The sequence below is a fragment of the Lampris incognitus genome, chromosome 12 (genome assembly GCF_029633865.1).
Source record: "Lampris incognitus isolate fLamInc1 chromosome 12, fLamInc1.hap2, whole genome shotgun sequence".
NCBI classification, from domain to species: domain Eukaryota; kingdom Metazoa; phylum Chordata; class Actinopteri; order Lampriformes; family Lampridae; genus Lampris; species Lampris incognitus.
The window spans coordinates 16,426,729-16,443,859 of NC_079222.1; the positions used below are offsets into that span (position 1 = coordinate 16,426,729).

At 43.3% G+C, this 17,131-nt stretch overlaps 2 protein-coding genes across 2 annotated transcripts in view; both read left to right on the plus strand.

Annotated features, from left to right (window-relative positions):
- Nucleotides 1-493: 493 nt before the first annotated feature.
- Nucleotides 494-8,837, plus strand: psmd5 (proteasome 26S subunit, non-ATPase 5). The gene is made up of 10 exons (XM_056290950.1): nucleotides 494-666; nucleotides 1,129-1,273; nucleotides 1,357-1,470; nucleotides 1,553-1,681; nucleotides 3,067-3,176; nucleotides 3,336-3,478; nucleotides 4,724-4,915; nucleotides 5,252-5,361; nucleotides 6,100-6,240; nucleotides 7,137-8,837. Exons 1-10 carry the CDS (start codon nucleotides 494-496, stop codon nucleotides 7,392-7,394), a joined length of 1,515 nt encoding a protein of 504 aa, XP_056146925.1. The 3' UTR covers nucleotides 7,395-8,837.
- A 1,890-nt stretch (nucleotides 8,838-10,727) lies between these two features.
- Nucleotides 10,728-17,131, plus strand: part of kcnt1a (potassium sodium-activated channel subfamily T member 1a) — a 37,333-nt gene continuing 30,929 nt past the window's right edge. Inside the window, exon 1 of the mRNA XM_056290572.1 lies at nucleotides 10,728-10,885. Within this exon, the coding sequence (XP_056146547.1) occupies nucleotides 10,791-10,885 (95 nt within the window). The 5' untranslated portion in view covers nucleotides 10,728-10,790. The remainder of the gene's footprint in view (nucleotides 10,886-17,131) is intronic.

Sequence of the window (17,131 nt, forward strand, 5' to 3'; positions counted from 1 at the left end):
TTATACATTTTACATTTTTTAACGTTTGAAATAAACCACGCAAAAAAGTATCTGTCTTGTGAAAGCGGTACCTGACCTAGTCTATTTGAAGTTCACTGCCAAAATACATTTTTTTCTACATACCCTGATATTTAATGGATCTCAACTATCTTACTACTTCTGTTTACATCTTTTGAAAAAAGACGCGTTATGAGAAATTGGCAGAGCCCCTGTCCCTTGCAAACATTATGAGATTAGAATTTTTTCAAAACTGCGATTTTTTTTAACATCCAATAAAAAATATGTTTACAATGATTTTGACAATGTAAGGAGCACATGGTGAAAGATCATTATTTAAGTTAATTGTATGAGTTAATAAGCCACCATTTAGCAGGCGGTCATTATATAACTGGCAGCTGTCTCGGATATCGTTTGACGAGCGTGGAACATGCCAAATCTCGCGATATGTTATTTGTTTGACAACGCGGAAATCTCAAAAACCCGACAGAACGTTATGGCCTCCTCCATTGAGAAGTTGCTGGAAGAAATCTCCAGCAGCGAAGATCCAGCTGAAGAACTGCGCAATTTAAAAACAGCTGTTTTATCAGTGCCATTTAGTGCGCTGAGGGGCTCGGTGGGCGTCCATGGACTTGGCGTGATCTTCTCTCTTTTGAACACGAATAAAAGGTTGGCTTTTTGCACAATTTTGCTAACGTTAGCTAACTGCTGAGTCAGACGTCCACATTGTTAGCAGTCACAACAGTTGAGATTAGCTGGCTGTGGCAGGCTGTGCGCTAAACTGGCTGAAATATCTACGGAACACAGCATTTCTTTGGTAAATTAGGTAACATTACTTAGCCTGGTCGCTAAATTGTTTAAACTATTTAATTCAAACGAGTCTGGCGGTATACAGTCAAATAACACTTCAGTCGGTTAAGTCAAGTCAAATTTATTTAAAGGCTTAAATCACTATTCATGCCCATAGGGCTTTACAATCACATTACAGAGAATAAGTAGAATAAATGCCAGTGTATGACACCCCGCTCTCCCTAGACCCTCGATTCAGATTAGGAAAACTCCACATGAAAATACCTTGTCAGGAACCCAGATACAGTAGTTAAATTTTTCTAATGCAATCCACGTCCACAGGGAACAGATTGATCTATGTGTGGACATCCTGAATCGTGTCCTGATGGCCCTCAGCCCTGTTCACCTGGCTCAGAGCTACAGAGCAGAGCTACAGACGGGACTTGCCCATCCTAACGAAGCTGTCAAGATATTAGCTTTAACACAGGTAGGCAACAACGACACAAAGATGCATGCATAACATTGACAGTTAGCAAGAAGTGTATCATATTTGTTTTTCTGTAACATCAGATTGGTAGAATGATGGAGCACCTTGAGACTACCACTGAAATCCTCAAAAACCACAGCATTCTTCGGGAGGTCATCCGTTGCATCGGAGAAGAGAAGATTGCTGTGGGAAAAGAGGTAATGGCTGTACCTTGCCAAATCAGGAATTTTTCTATGCTGAAGCTGTTTTACCGAATATCTCTGTATCATCTTTTGTTAGGCCACTCGCTCTCTGTACAAACTGGGCCATTCCAAGCCTGGGTTAGACACACTGTTTCGAAGCAACCTGCAGAAAGACATGAAGGATCTGATGGCTACAAGCGACATTGTCAGATACAGGATATATGAGGTACATTCTTAGATGCATTGATGTTGTTAAATAAACACTGAAACACTTTTATTTAATGTGAATGTCACCAAAGTAATGAAAGACTCTGGTTGATTTGGCTGTATAGGGAAACAAGTTTCATGGTATTTATAGCTGTAATAGGCCATATTATAATTATGCAAATTATGAAACCTAAAACAATTACATTTATTCTTTCACCTCCTATTTATCAAATGCAACACTTCAAAATAGTCTAAAGATGAGATATTTGGCTGGTTAGTGTTGCACTTTTGACAGCCTGGTGTGAAAGGATTCAGGCTCACTGATGTTACTTTATTTTTTTATTCTTTTTAATTTTTTTCATACCAAGGGACATAGTTGAGATATTGATATTGGGCTTTTAGGTGTCAGTTGTATATAAAGAGGCTTAAAAAGATGAACCAAGTGGGGTTCAGTCTTGTTGTTTCTTATTGTCTGTTTAGACCATATAGGTATTGATATAGTAGCTAACTTATCACTTTGTAATCTTTCAGTGCTAGGAGATCGCTAACAAGTGGACCACACTCTCACTATCAGTCTGCTATATTTTCAAGGGAGAGTTTTTTAGTCAGGCCTGTTCTTACTTCCTGATAAATGTTAATGTTTCATAGAATGGTTATTGACATTTCTAGACTGTATTTGCCTAAACCAGCTCCAAAATATCTACAGAGTATAATTTTACTTACAAATGCTAAATAGATGGTAAGATAAAAATCATGATTATTTTTATTATAATAACAAAATTGCCAGTCCACTTTCCAAAATTTCATTTGTCACCTGTATAAGAAAGTTCCTGAGCTCACATTAAAGTTTTAATTCCTTCAGACCTGTTATTTCACAGCCAAAATGCCAAAATTGGAGACCAGCCCATTGAAACAGAAGTTCAGTTAGATAGTGCAGGTATTGCTTTGTGTTATGTTATAAATTTTTTCTGAAAACAGATTTTGGTATATTGTCCGTACAATGGGTATGGTACAGTTGTTTGCTGCAGAAAGGCTCCTTGGGTTTTATAAGGGCACAGGTTTAATGACCAGTACACTTAATACCTATTTTCACCAGCAATCCTGTTCTGGCTGCCCCTCTACACTGACATGTTCTTTAAATGAGTGTATCATGTGGGTACACCAACTACCAAATTCCATCTTTCACATAATGTTTCATTCTGCAGCTTAAAATTTCTTGTAGAGAGAAGGGATGGGAGTCAAACCCATGAAAGTGCCATTAGGTCTGAAATCATCAAGTAGGCACATTTATCTGGTTGAGCCACTAGAATGTGCCCAGTTTTGTTAATTCTTTGAGTAAAACAACTTTTTACATTCATAACCCAAAAGATTGCCCAAAAGTCTGATTCTTCTTTCTGCTTGCAGCTAATTGTGGACATCTCATCTGTGTCTGCCGTTTCTCTCAGTTACTGTGCCAACAGCAGCTTCATTTCTCAACTGCTAGCTGAACTGACAGGAGAGGATGTACTCATCAGGTTATACGTTTAATTGTACACGCACGCACGCACTCACTCACGTACGCACACACTTACGCACTGATACACATAAAGGGAGCTGGAAAAAGAGTGATTAACTGTAAATATCTGTCTTTATCTGTTTACCTGCTGTTAACTGATCATTTCTGCTTTCAACAGGGCCACTGCCATTGAGATGGTGACCACTCTGGCCCACAGTCAGCATGGCCGACAGTACCTGGCCCAGCAGGGCATAATGGATAAGGTCTCCAACATGATCATAGCAACAGACACTGACCCATTTTCCTCCCTCTACCTTCCAGGTGAACCATTGCAATTATGGGTTACTGGTAACACAATTTCAGAAGCATCCTAAGTCCATTGAGCATCCTAATATGCTCAATGGAGAAATAAACTTTTTATCATATCAATATTACATATTTACCTTGTATTCACATCAGTCTCACTATGGATATGCATTGACCGCTAAAATCCACGTTTTCCCATTATGTTCCTGTTTTGGTTTTGTCTGCTTCCACGCAGTTAGTTAATGGAAAACGTTTCACTAATTTATCAAAAATAACCTTAATTACATACTATTAACAATTGCAATATAAAATTGTAATATAAAAATATAATAATAATGTAAAATATAAAAATTGTAATATAAAAATCTATACCAGACTTTGAATAGTCAAAAGTCTGATAAATAGAAGGACAAGTCTAATGTACTATCAAACATCACCTGTAAGTTGAAAAAGAATATACTTGATCCATGAAAGGGTCTTTCCTTGGATGTAATGTAGTGCTATTTTCTCATTGTCAGAGCATTTTAGGTGTAAACTAATGATAATTTTTCCCTTTAACTTGCCCTGCTCCCTTAAAATAATTTCCAGTTTAAGCTAAGCTGACTTCAAATTTCAAGTACAATTTGCCAGTACTGTTGGCTGAAAAGTTTGATTAGTTTGGTCCATACAGATAAACAATATACATTTAAAATCAGCTGAACTAAATGTATCATCTTGCCCCTACTTTGTAGGGAAAAGTTTGTGTTTCGTCATTATTCATGCTCCTACATACATTTCTGATTTATTGACCTGGTATACGTCCCCTCGACCATTAAGATCTGCAGATGGAGCCCTGCTGGTTATTCCCAGGTCTCGGGTTTGTTACGAAGAGTGATCGGGCTTTTCCAGTTAGAGCCCCCACACTACGGAATTCTCTTCCTACTGAACTAAGACAAACCAAGTCTCTAGCTTCTTTTAAATCCCGTCTTAAAACTTTTCTTTATATGAAAGCTTTTACAAATGTTTGATATTTGTTTTTATTCATTCACAGTGTTTTTATTTTTATGCTTACTTATTTTTGCCTTGTCTGGTTTTATTTTCTTTGTAAAGCACTTTATAACATTGTTTTAGAAAAGTGGTATATAAATAAAATTACTATTACGTTGTAATAAGTTGCATGCTTATGGGAAGAATACTGCCATTAGTCAGAGCAGTAGCCGAACTGCAACTGTAAATTTAAATGTCTAACAAGGTTCTAACTGTAAAATATTACCCCTATAGGTTTAATCAGATTCTTTGGGAAGCTGGCCATCATGGAAAGCCCACAGCAAGTTTGTGAGACCTACCCAGCCTTCCAGAATAAGGTGTTTGAGATGGCTCTGGACCCAGACCCTGCACTGACTGTGGTAGCCCTTGACACTTTAGGGCTTCTTGGAGCCACTGTGGAGGGAAAACAGGTCCTGCAGAAAACCGGTTGGTGTTTATTTGTGTCTTATTTCTGTCTTGTAAATAAAAGTAACCTTTACTTATAGTGACATACGAGAGGAGTCGCAAAGCATTTAAAGGATGAGGAAAAATACGAAAGATGAATGAAAGTGTGTGAATGACTTCATTTTTTGCCTTGAAAATGTTTACTTGTTTTCACTTTCATTGGAAAAATGCTATAAATGTAAGCTCTGTCCCACAAATCATAAAAATGTGTAAAATTCATGTTTATTTTGTGGTTTATGTTGTTTGACATTAAAGCTAGACCTGGTTTGGGATATTTTGGGATATCCAATCTTACTGTTTCATTCTGTGTTGGCTCAGGAGAAAAGTTTAAGGCAGTACTGGTGAGAATGAGCCAACTGGCCAATTCTGGAGCCACAGAGATGAGAGTGCGCAGCTTAGATGCAATCTCAAACCTGCTCACGCTCCAAGTGGGTACCTGGACAAACAACTAATAGTACTTTTTATTTGAATGCCATCTGTGTGCCTAATGTCATACTTGATTACGGCTGAATTTACATATATACTCTAATGGTATTATACTTTATTAGTGTTATACTAAATCCAGCCAATTTAAATGGGCTAAATGCAGCTGAAAGTAGTAGTATTGTTATACTAAATCATTTTGTGTATTTGTAGTGAATAAAAGGCACACTGCTTCTGCAAAACCAGTTCAACCGCTGTTTGCAGACTTAACTCTGTTGGTGTTTTGCAGAAGCAGTGTGTGGATGATTTCTTAAAGAAAGTTGAATCAGTTCATCTGGATACAACATTTATTGACAGAAACGTTTCATCACTCATCTAAATGACCTCTTCAGTCTGAACTGACTGCAGAATTCCCCACCCTTATAAACAATAGTTACATAACGACAGAAAACAACAACTGGTTTCATGTGCAATATCGGTTTCGGTCGTTATGCAGCTGTATTGTTTATAAGATGAAACATTTCTGTCAGTAAACATTGTATCCAGATGAACTGATTCAACTTTCTTTGGTTTTCTTACCTGGATTATTGAGCATGCATAAAGACATGATTTCCTAAAGTTATGTTTCATATATCTATATCTATACCCCTGTAAACTATAGAGGGCTATGGAGTTGCAAGGCCCTTGACAGTGTGAATTTATAATGACAAAGATGCATCTACAGTAACCATGTTACTTTGCAGACAGAGCAGCAAACAGAGGCCCTTTTGGCCTTGACTGAGTCATGGTTCCACATCGTGTCTGTCCAGCCCATGGACATGATCCGAAACATCAGCACACAGCCTTTCCCTGAGCTACACTGTGGGGCTCTGGGCATATTTACTGTGAGTACTTAGCTGCCTCAAACATTCAATCTCATTGTTCCTATGTCATCTCTGTGTTGTTGTACTTAGAAGTGTAGAGGCTCAATAATTAAGTGGGCAGCACAGTGGCACGGTGGTTAGTGCAGTGCAGTCGCCTCACAGCAAGAAGGTCCTGGGGAGCCCCGGAGTAGTCCAACCTTAGGGGTCATCCCGGGTCATCCTCTGTGTGGAGTTTGCATGTTCTCCCCGTGTCTGCGTGGGTTTCCTCTGGGTACTGCGGTTTCCTCTCACAGTCCAAAGAGATGTAGCTCAGGTGAATCAGCCATACAAAATTGTCCCTAATTATGAATGTGTGTGTTGGCCCTGTGATGGACCGGCGGCCTGTACAAGGTGTCTCCCTGCCTGCCGCCCAATGACTGCTGGGATAGGCGCCGGCATCCCCTCGACCCCGGTTGGGATAAGTGGCTTGGATAATGAATGAATGATTAAGTCTTTTATCATGTCAAGAAAGAAAATTTCGTTATTGCCTTTCCAATTTTTTTATTAAAAGATGGAGCCCTGTGGCCTGACATTCTGACCCGATTGTTTATTTGAAGTGTAAATTACAAATCCTAAAGTAATGGTTTCATTTATGTCATAGAGACATTTATTCTTTGTAATTGGTTTGGAGCATAACTTACAGTTACTGGCCACTGACAGACACTTTGCATTAATCACTTGCCCTAAGTCAGTTTTTAATGTAAATGTTAGTAACTTCAGTTTAGGAGTAGATTTATACCAAAGTGTCACATCATATAGTCAACAGTCATATAGTCAATATTACAGTGATAATAGGTCTTTCCTTTTCAAAAACGTGTGTGTGTGTGTGTGTGTGTGTGTGTGTGTGTGTGTGTGTGTGTGTGTGTGTGATGTTCCAGGCCATTGCTCCACAGCCATGGGGACAGAAGTTGATGATCAGCACCCCAGGCTTAATGGAGTTCATTGTGGACCGCTCAACAAGCAAAAGCAAGGAAGCCAAGGATGCCAAATTTGAACTAGTGGGGGCACTTGTGACTTCATCAACAGCAGCAGACATCATGGGAAGTCAGAATTACCTGAGTCTGAAGACTTATATCAGAGAAGGACCATACTATGTTTCAGCTGTGGCTTCAGTCAGCACAGAAGGCGCCGACTGATTCAAGGGAAATTTAAATTAATAATTTGTGGCTCTTCCATTAATGCTTAAGTAATGGAAAATTGGACCCTACCTGTCTGAGCATGCAGCACAACTCCTGGTACAGGCTCTTGAATACTGCAGCTCCTTACTGGCAGGTCTCCCTGCACGGACTTTCAAACCTCTTCAAATGATCAAGAATGCGGTGGCGTATCTGGTCTTCAATCAACCCAAAACAGCACATGTCACTCCGCTGTTCATATCCCTCAACTGACTCCCGCTAGCTGACCCCATCAAATTCGAAACCTTGATGCTCGCTTACAAAACAGCAACTAAAACGGCTCCCGCCTACCTAAACTCCCTCATTCAGGTCTACACTCAGTCCTGCTCACTATGCTCTGCCAATGAAAGGCGCCTGCCACTTCCGCCACAACGGGGTCCTAAGTCACCAGCCAGACTCTTCTCTTCTGTAGTTCCCCAGTGGTGGAACAAGTTACCAAACTCCATTCAGTCTACTGTGTCCCTCTCCATCTTTAAGAAGAAGCTAAAGACCCAGCTCTTTGACGAACACCTCCACACCTGATGGTATTGATAATAAAAACAAAAACGTTTCTATGCACCCTATGCATTGCCTTTGTGCTGCCCGTTGACACCTACGTATGTCCTATTGGAATTGAACCTAGTTTTTTGGCATTTATTTGCATTGTTGCCTCCTGACCAGATCCTTGCTTGTGTTGTATTAACTCAGATGTATGTCGCTTTGGATAGAAGCATCTGCTAAATAAAATTGTGACATTGTAATGGCTTCCCATATCTAAGAAGTGAATAAATATTGGTTTAGCTTCAATTTGTAACATTTCAAACATTAAAATTTTTTATTCTACCAGTCTAGACCATGCAGTCAGGTTATGTAATTGGTATATTTATCATGGTTATACACACTCTCCGGTCTCAGTATACCGCTGTTGAATTTTTTTGACTGGGTAGGACGAACACTGGTGCAAACACATGTTGGAAACAACTCCAGTAGGAAAACAGTTGAAACTTGACTCCAGTGTGGCGAGATTAATATAACTAGAACAATGTGGCAATGTAGTTTGATGAAGTTTAGACCATCTGCATTCGCGCTGGTCCAAGGGTCACATTTTAACAAGGGTGGAGACTATTTACTGGTGAGCTGACGGCACTCAAGCCTCAATGGCTGCTACGCCTTTTTTGTAGTCAAGAATAAAAGTTGCAGCATTTCTGTTTCTCTTCTACCTACAGCCAACTATTGAATGCTGCCCATGCTGTTTTACTGTAATATTGATTTATTGTCCAGACCAAATCTGCAAAAGAAATGTTAATACACAGGTTCCACAAACTATTTAATTTGAATGCTGACTTTAATGCACTCAACTAGTTTTTTTTATATCAACAAGAAATCTTGTATGTGTTTTCATTTGTAGATGCAACGGGGTTATCAAATCAGTCTCATAAATTTATTAATAATTACTTTTGGTTGTCCAATATTTATAATTGAACCATTCAAATGTTGCACCAATTACAGTACTTTACTAGGCAGAGGATGGCTCCAGTAAATACTGTCAAAAAAACAGACGGGACAACTTACTTCAGTGACAACAATTTATTACAACAATCAAGCAGAAGAGGAAATCAACAAATGCTAATCAACACTGATTATAAACTAATACTGATCAGGTACATTCAATGAGAAGCAGCAATGTAATCTACTATTACTACTACTGCTACTACTACTACTGCTACTACTACTACTTTTGGCTGCTCCCGTTAGGGGTCGCCACAACAGATCGTCCGTTTCCATCTCTTCCTGTCCTCTGCATCTTTCTCTGTCACACCAGTCACCTGCATGTCCTCCCTCGCCACACCCATAAACCTCCTCTTTGGCCTTCCTCTTCTCCTCTTCCCTGGCAGCTCCATATTCAGCCTCCTTCTCCCAATATGCCCAGCATCTCTCCTCCACACATGTCCAAACCATCTCCTTCTTGCCTCTCTTGCTTTGTCTCCAACCTGTCCAACCTGAGCTGTCCCTCTAATATACTCGTTCCTAATCCTGTCCTTCTTCGTCACTCCCAATGAAAATCTTAGCATCTTCAACTCTTGACACCTCCAGCTCTGCCTCCTGTCTTTTCATCAGTGCCACTGTCTCCAAACCATATAACATAGCTGGTCTCACTACCATCTTGTAAACCTTCCCTTTAACTCTTGCTGATACCCTTCTGTCACAGATCACTCCTGACACTTCTCCACCCACTCCACCCTGCCTGCACTCTTCTTCACCTCTGTTCCACATTCCCTGTTACTTTGAACAGTTGACCCCAAGTATTTAAACTAAATTAAATGTCACCCCTGTGTTGCTGTACCGAGTAGTAATGAAAACTTCTAAATGGTGAGGATGCATGTAGAGGTGACGAATGTGTATGAGTTTAACTGTTCAAAGTAACGTGGCGTGCGGAAGAGAGGTGAAGAAGAGAGTGCAGGCAGGGTGGGCCGTACGTGGCCCGCGAGCCGGTAGTTTGAGACCCCTGCTATAGAGGAACATAGCATTTCATCGTTTTTTTAATTCAGTAATTGCAGTATTTCCTTCACACCAGAACATGTCAACCAGTCACAAGCACGAACAGTTATGTCAGTGGTAAAATGGGCAATATGTGTGCTTGGGTCTGCAACAGGATATTGAATCAGCTAGCATGCATGACTCCTCAGTATGTTGACTGGACCTCCTTTCACATTGCCCGTATGACTCTGAGGCGTTGTTTGCACATATTGTTTGAACAGCTCAAATTACAGCACAAATGACAGACAGATCCCCATGTTAGCTGTATAAAGGCTAACTGCAGTCAGTACACAACACTGAAAAACACAACAACCTCTGGTCCAAGTCTGGGCAAGGCTTATCTCTCTGCTCCTCTTTTTTTTTTTTTTTACTTTCATGCACTCCTCCTATTCTCTGTCACCCTAACGTTGTTCCATGCCCATGTTATTCTTCTTCACATCTCCTTGACCTTGATCCACCTCTCTCTGTCACTGTCCTCCACTTGCCGTTGTGCTTTCCAGTTTGCATTTCTTGCTCATCCTCCGTTTATTCCCTCTTACTCCCCATACTACCTTTCCTTTAACCCCTCCATTTCTCTCCTCCTCAGTTTATTTACCTTTGTTTCTTTCTTTGTTTCTTTTTTCTTTCATTGTTTCTTTTATTGTTTGTTTGTTTTTCTTTCTTTCCTTCTTTCTTTGTTTTTCTTTCTTTCCTTCTTTCTTTGTTTTTCTTTCTTTCTTTCTTGCTTTGTTTTTCTTTGTCTTTCTTTCTTGCCCCTGTTTGTCTCTCAGCTCATCTCCAGCTCCCATTCAGACCAACAGTAACAACAGAGGGGTCATCCTGGACATATCCACCCTTAAAATGGAGCAGGTGGAGAGCGAGGCGCTGCCCCTGCCACACCGCCTCCGCTTCAGAGATGTGCTGCTGGGGGACCGGAGCTACCAGCATGACGACAGGTGGGAGGCATCATGGACAAGGCGTTTAAAAAAATAAACTAAAATACAGTGCAGGCATAACCCAGTATAGAAGATACTGAATGATCATAGATTCATAATCATTGATATATCAGATTCGGAGTTTGAATACCTAAGTGTCAGTGTAGAAAACTGTTATAGTCAACAGCATGCCCTGTTTGTGCATTGTGGACAGAAATGCGTTGGCTGTAAAGTTGTGAAAGTGCTGTGAATACACTTCATACCAAGAATGTGCATTGTTGAGACTGAATATGTAGGATTATCCGTACAACTGCGGAGAGTGTCGGCGCTGTCCGTGGTGCTAAAAAAATGTTGCGTTTCTTCATCGTTATCTCTAAGGCGCACGTGTGTGCGTGTGTGTGTGTGTGTGCGCGCGCGCGTGTTTTCTCATAAAGCTACGTTGAATTTTGCCAAGAATGCATCCCTAAATCTCACAGCTGAGTTTGGGTCACACTGAGAATCACTGTGTCACGATCAGTCACTACATTTTCAAAACTTAGTGCAAAAACGTTTTTATAATTTACTTTTTTTTAACCAAAGAAATGCTAAATCTGCCAGTATATTGTAGCGTGTAACGTGCGTGGATAAGTAGACGCTTGACTACCGGGTCGGACCCTTTAGTCGACTGGTTAACGTTGGCGCTTGCGGAGCGGGAGACACGGGTTCGCGTCCCGGCTGTGAAGACGGTCTTCCGGACTGCCCTCCGAATTCGCTACAATATTCAACTGAAGATAAGCTTTGCTCGGTTGTTCTTACGACAATCGCTACTTTCTCACTGATGATAATATCTATATGTTGACGTCTTTCTGCACAGCATTCTACCCCGCGTCTGCACCCGTTTGCTGCTCCTGGCAGACGTTGGCGTTTGGCAATGACTGTGCCTGCAAATGTGTTATTTTTCGGTCTGCCCTCAGGTCTTTGTGCACCAGCTGCTGCTATATTCAGCACATACCATTGGTCACAGTGCGCAAAGGATCATCCTCAGCTATCATTCTGCAATAATGGCGTCTCACAAAAGCAGGCTTCCATAAACAGATACGAACACACAACCGGGGGCAGCCGGGAACCGCCGCAGCCAGGACTCGAACACAGATCTCCCGCTCCGTAAGCGCCAACGTTGACCAGTCGACTAAAGGGTCCGACCTGTTAGCCAAGGGCTAGCGAGTCTACACATCCGTGGTCGTTACATATACAAAGTGAATACTATCAATGCTAGCACCTGGGGAGTGTTATCTATCTCTCTTGGCCTCTCATCCACCTGTATATACCCCCCCCCCTTCACAGGACCAATTATATTCCTCATATCTGCTCCAGGCTGTGTAGGTAGGGCCATGACCAGTGACCAAATAAACTGATCAGCATTTTGTTTCTTAAAAAGAAGTGGGCAGTGTGTTTACCTTTTAGAGTGTTAGTCTAAACGGCGGGAAAGCACCGAGGAAGACTTTGTAAGGGAAGGCAGAAAAAGCTCTGCTGAGATCAGACTGGAGGCCAGTGGGAGGACGCGTGGTTTCAGCGGAGGACCTAACAACTTGAACATCTGTAAACATACATACCAACACATTCACTGACAGAAAAAAAGAAGTAGTGTCTTTCTTTCCACTACATTTTCTATCCCTCTCGCTGGGTGCACCAATTCCTCTTACCAGTTCCTTCCACCAAAAGTAATTTAGTACATTTTAATGTACTTAAAATTAAATGTATAAGAGTTTGAATAGGAAACAGGTTTAAAAGGCCAGAGCTGCGGTGTATAGGGTCCCTAGACTTCACTCAGGAGCCAGATCGAGCATCAGAGACAAAGGACTCGTGCCAGTGTGGATGAAGGGTATAAGTTGAATAGGCTCTTCTGGCATCCCCTCAGAAGCAATGACTCATGGGAGAGGTCAGCTATAAGTTACTCTTTCAAACTAAAAAAACAAAACAAAACAAAAAAACAACCTTAGCAGAAGAGAAAAGGTAGGGACACTGAACAGAGGAAAGTGAAGGATGGGGAGCGGGGAAAGGGGGTGGGTGGATGGAGCAGTGCCTCCCACACTCCTGCTTTTTTTGACTACGTTTTGCTATTTAATTCCAAGGCTCAGAAACACACTCCCCCTCCCTCGCCGTCTGTCTTTCATTCTTCCATCTTGCTTTGCCCAGACACACAAGACTGAGTATGAACCAGTTTGAGTGATGTTTGACCCTAACCCCTAGATGCAACTGATGTTGCTATACCAACATCTACCACCAATACCCCCCTAAAAAAAACAACAAAACCAAACCAAACAAAAACAAAGCTACAAGAGTTTTTTTCTTTCTTTTCCCCTTTTCTCCCCAATTGTACCCGGCCAATTACCCCACTCTTCCGAGTTGTCCCGGTCGCTGCTCCACCCCCTCTGCCGATCCGGGGAGGGCTGCAGACTACCACATGCCTCCTCCCATACACGTGGAGTCACCAGCCGCTTCTTTTCACCTGACAGTGAGGAGTTTCACCAGGGGGACGTAGCGCGTGGGATGATCACACTATTCCCCCCAGCCCCCCCCCCTCCCCCGAACAGACGCCCCGACTGAGCAGAGGAGGCGCTACTACAGCGACCAGGACACACACCTGTAATGATCTGTGCCCTCTGGCTATGTTAACTTATAACATTAATGAAGCAAGGACGACTTCTCTCGTGCTGGGTGTTTATTCACCGACCGGATTCCGACTGACGTTGTTACGTACATCACGTGACTTTGTTGTGGCGCTACGGAAAGCCGTAAGGGACATTAGCAAATCAAATATTACTAGCAAATATTACATCTCCCTTTTTCTGAAAAGTGCTGCTTTCTCTGCAGAGATACAGACCACGTTGAGCACGTTTATAAACGAATACAATCTTAATAAGAAAGAATATGAAAATGGAACTCTTATATAACTGGACTGCAACAAAGTAGTGTAAAACATTTCCTTCCCTGTCTAAATGTGACACCGTAATAACATTTCATCTTTTTTTTTTTTTTTTTTTTTTACATTCATAAGTCAAGGATTTGTCTTGGTTTGACCGTGCGACCTGACCTCGTGGTGTAACCAGGCTGTGTGTCTGGTTGTCGCTGATTGTTCGTGTCTGGAGGTTCAGCATGCTCTTGCTGATGGGCTTGTGTGTTGTTGTTAGCGCTGGTAACAGTCTGCTGTGAAGTGTGTGTGTGCGTAGTGTGAGTGTTCACTCTGCTTTGTCGCAGGTGTTGACGGTTGCGTTGGTAGATCTGACCTTCTTTGGTTTGGATGTGGTAGCTCCTCTCTGTGTTCGCTGGTCTTTCCACAGTTGCAGGTCTCCAGGATCCATCCTCCTGCCGGAAGCGGATTGGTGTGCCTGCGGGCAGGTGGGGCAGAGGTTTGGCTGTTCGGTTGTAGTATGCCTGCTGGCGCTGTTGACATACCTCTCTCCTTTTGTGAACATCCTCCTGACTGGCGATCTGTGGCTGCAGGTGTTTTGCTGTTGATGGGAGAATGGACCGCAGCCTCCGACTCATCAGTAGCTGTGCCGGTGATTTCAGGTTGTCCACCGGTGTGTTGCGATACTCCAGTAAGCTCATGTAGGGGTCTTTGTTCTCAGCTTTGGCTTTGTCCAGGATGCGTTTGGCCGTCTGGACAGTCTTCTCGGAGAGGCCGTTGCTCTGTGGGTAGTGGGGGCTTGTGGTGGTGTGTGAGAAACCCCATGTCTGTGAGAAGTTGCGGAACTCACCAGAGCTGTAGCACGGACCGTTGTCGCTGATGATAGTCTCGGGGATTCCGTGTCGAGCCATTGCTGCTTTCAGCTTCATGATGACGGCAGATGAGGTGCAGCTGTAAAGTCTCTCTAGCTCGAAGAATCTGGAGTAGTAGTCCACAGTGACTATGAAGTCCTGTGAGTTCCATGTGAATAGGTCTGTGCCTATCACTTGCCACGGCCGCTCGGGTATGGCGTGTGACATCATTGGTTCCTTTGCATTTGCGCTGCGCCGTTCTTGGCATATGCTGCAGTCTGCTACCGCATCCTCGATCTGTTTCCCCATGCCAGGCCAGAACAGTAAGTCTCTTGCTCGGCATTTGCTTTTTTCCACGCCAAGGTGGCTGGCATGGATGCGCTGTATCATGTCCTTGCGAAGCTTTTGGGGGACAATGATTCTCTCACCTTTGAACAGGATACCGTCCATTTCTGAGATTTCTGCTCTGTGGTTCCAGTATTCCTGGATGCTGGGCGGGCACTTTTTCTTTGTGTCTGGCCAGCCAGTGAGTGTGGCTCGTCTGAGTGCGGTGAGCTGTGGATCTTGCGCTGTTTCCTGCTTGATTTCTGTGAGTCTTGTGTCGCTCACAGGGATGTTGCTGAGGACTGTGTGCACTTGGGCCTCCATCCCTTCCTGTAGGTCACTGTCGTGGTGTTCTATTGACTTGCGTGACAGTGTGTCGGCCACCGGTATGTCCTTACCGGGGCGGTGGATGATTTGGATGTCGTATTTTTGGAGCGCCAGGATCATCCGTTGCAGCCGGGGTGGTGCTGCTGCCAGTGGCTTTTTTAGTATTGCCTCCAGAGGCTTGTGGTCTGACTCCACAATCACTTTTCGTCCATACATGTACTCGTGGAACCTCTTGCAGCCGAAGACCACAGCGTAGAGCTCCTTCTCTATCTGTGCGTAGTTTTCTTCAGTGCTGTTGAGTGACTTGGACGCATAGGCAATTGGTTTGCCATCTTGGAGCATGACAGCCCCAAGGCCACTTTTGGATGCATCCACTTGGAGTCGCAGCTCTTTCTGCGGGTCGAAATATGAGAGTACTGGACCTGGGTGCTGTGTAATGAGATTCTTCATCTCTTGGAACGCCTTGTCGTGGACTGCATCCCACACAAACTCACTGTCCTGTTTCAGAAGCTGTCTGAGGGGTGAGTTTATCTGTGAGAGGTGTGGAGCAAATCTGGCGAGGTAGTTGATCATGCCGAGGACTGTCTCCAGCTCTGCTTTGTTCTGTGGGGGTTGCATGTCCTTGACCGCCTTCACCTTGTGTGGGTCTGGTTTGATGCCTTCGTGTGAGAGCGTGTGGCCGAAGTAGCTTACCTCGGACACGCATATGTGACACTTGTCGGGGTTGAGCCGCACCCCTCGCTCCCTTGTGCGCTTCAGCATCGCTCTGAGACGCTGGTCATGTTCCTCTTTAGTCTTGCCGAACACTAGTATATCGTCCACTATGGCCGTCACACCGTCCAATCCTTCATATGTTTCATCCACGCGTCTCTGGAACTCGTCTTGAGCGGACACGATTCCGAATGGCAGTCTGAGGAAACGATACCTGCCAAACACTGTGTTAAATGTCGTCAACATTGAGGATTCAGTGCTCAGTTTGATGGCCCAATAGCCTGACCGCGCGTCTAACACGCTAAAGTACTCAGCTCCAGCAAGCTTTGTGGTGGCGTCCTCCAGCGTGGGGAGGGGGTAGTGAGGTCGTTGTATCACTTTGTTAAGAGCTCTGGGGTCTAAACACACTCTAAGTTTGCCTGTCTTTGGCTTCTCAACAATGACGAGTGCGTTCACCCATTCTGTGGGTTCTGTTACCTTACAGATTATGCCGCCTTTCTCCATGCTGTCAAGCTCGTCCCTCAGTTTGCTGCGTAGGGCGATGGGGATTCTGCGTGGCGGGCAGACGACCGGCGTTGCATCTGGTGTGACGCGGAAGGTGCACTCGCCTGGGAACTCTCCTATTCCCTGGAAAACATCTGCATACTCATCCATTATGCTCTGTGATGTGACATTGTTTTCCTCGCTCACAGCCATCACTATTTTTACCAAGTTTAGGTCACGGCATGTTTTCATTGCCATGACTGGTGGGGCGTTTGTGTCAATGACGTAAAAGTCCAGCATCATTGCATTGTCTCTGTACTTACATTTGAGTTTGCATGTGCCTTTCACGCTCAGCGCGCCTCCTCCATATTCAGTGAGTCTGTGTATTGCTGGTTTCAGTGTCACATTTTTGAACAGCGCCTGGAACAGGTTGGTGGGAATAGTATTGGCCTGTGCCCCAGTGTCTAGTTTAAACTTTACCTTCTGTGGAGGTGTGCCAATTCCAACCTCTACGTAAGCCTGCTCGTTGCTTTTTCCGTTGTTCTCTATTGAGATGCAGTCTATGTACAGCTCTGTCTGTTCTCCCACAGCGGTGCTCTCCACTGTAATGTTGTCGAAGTACAGTTCTTCCTGTTCTCTGTCAGTGGTGCACTCTTCTGGGTTCTCTCCGACGGCATGTAC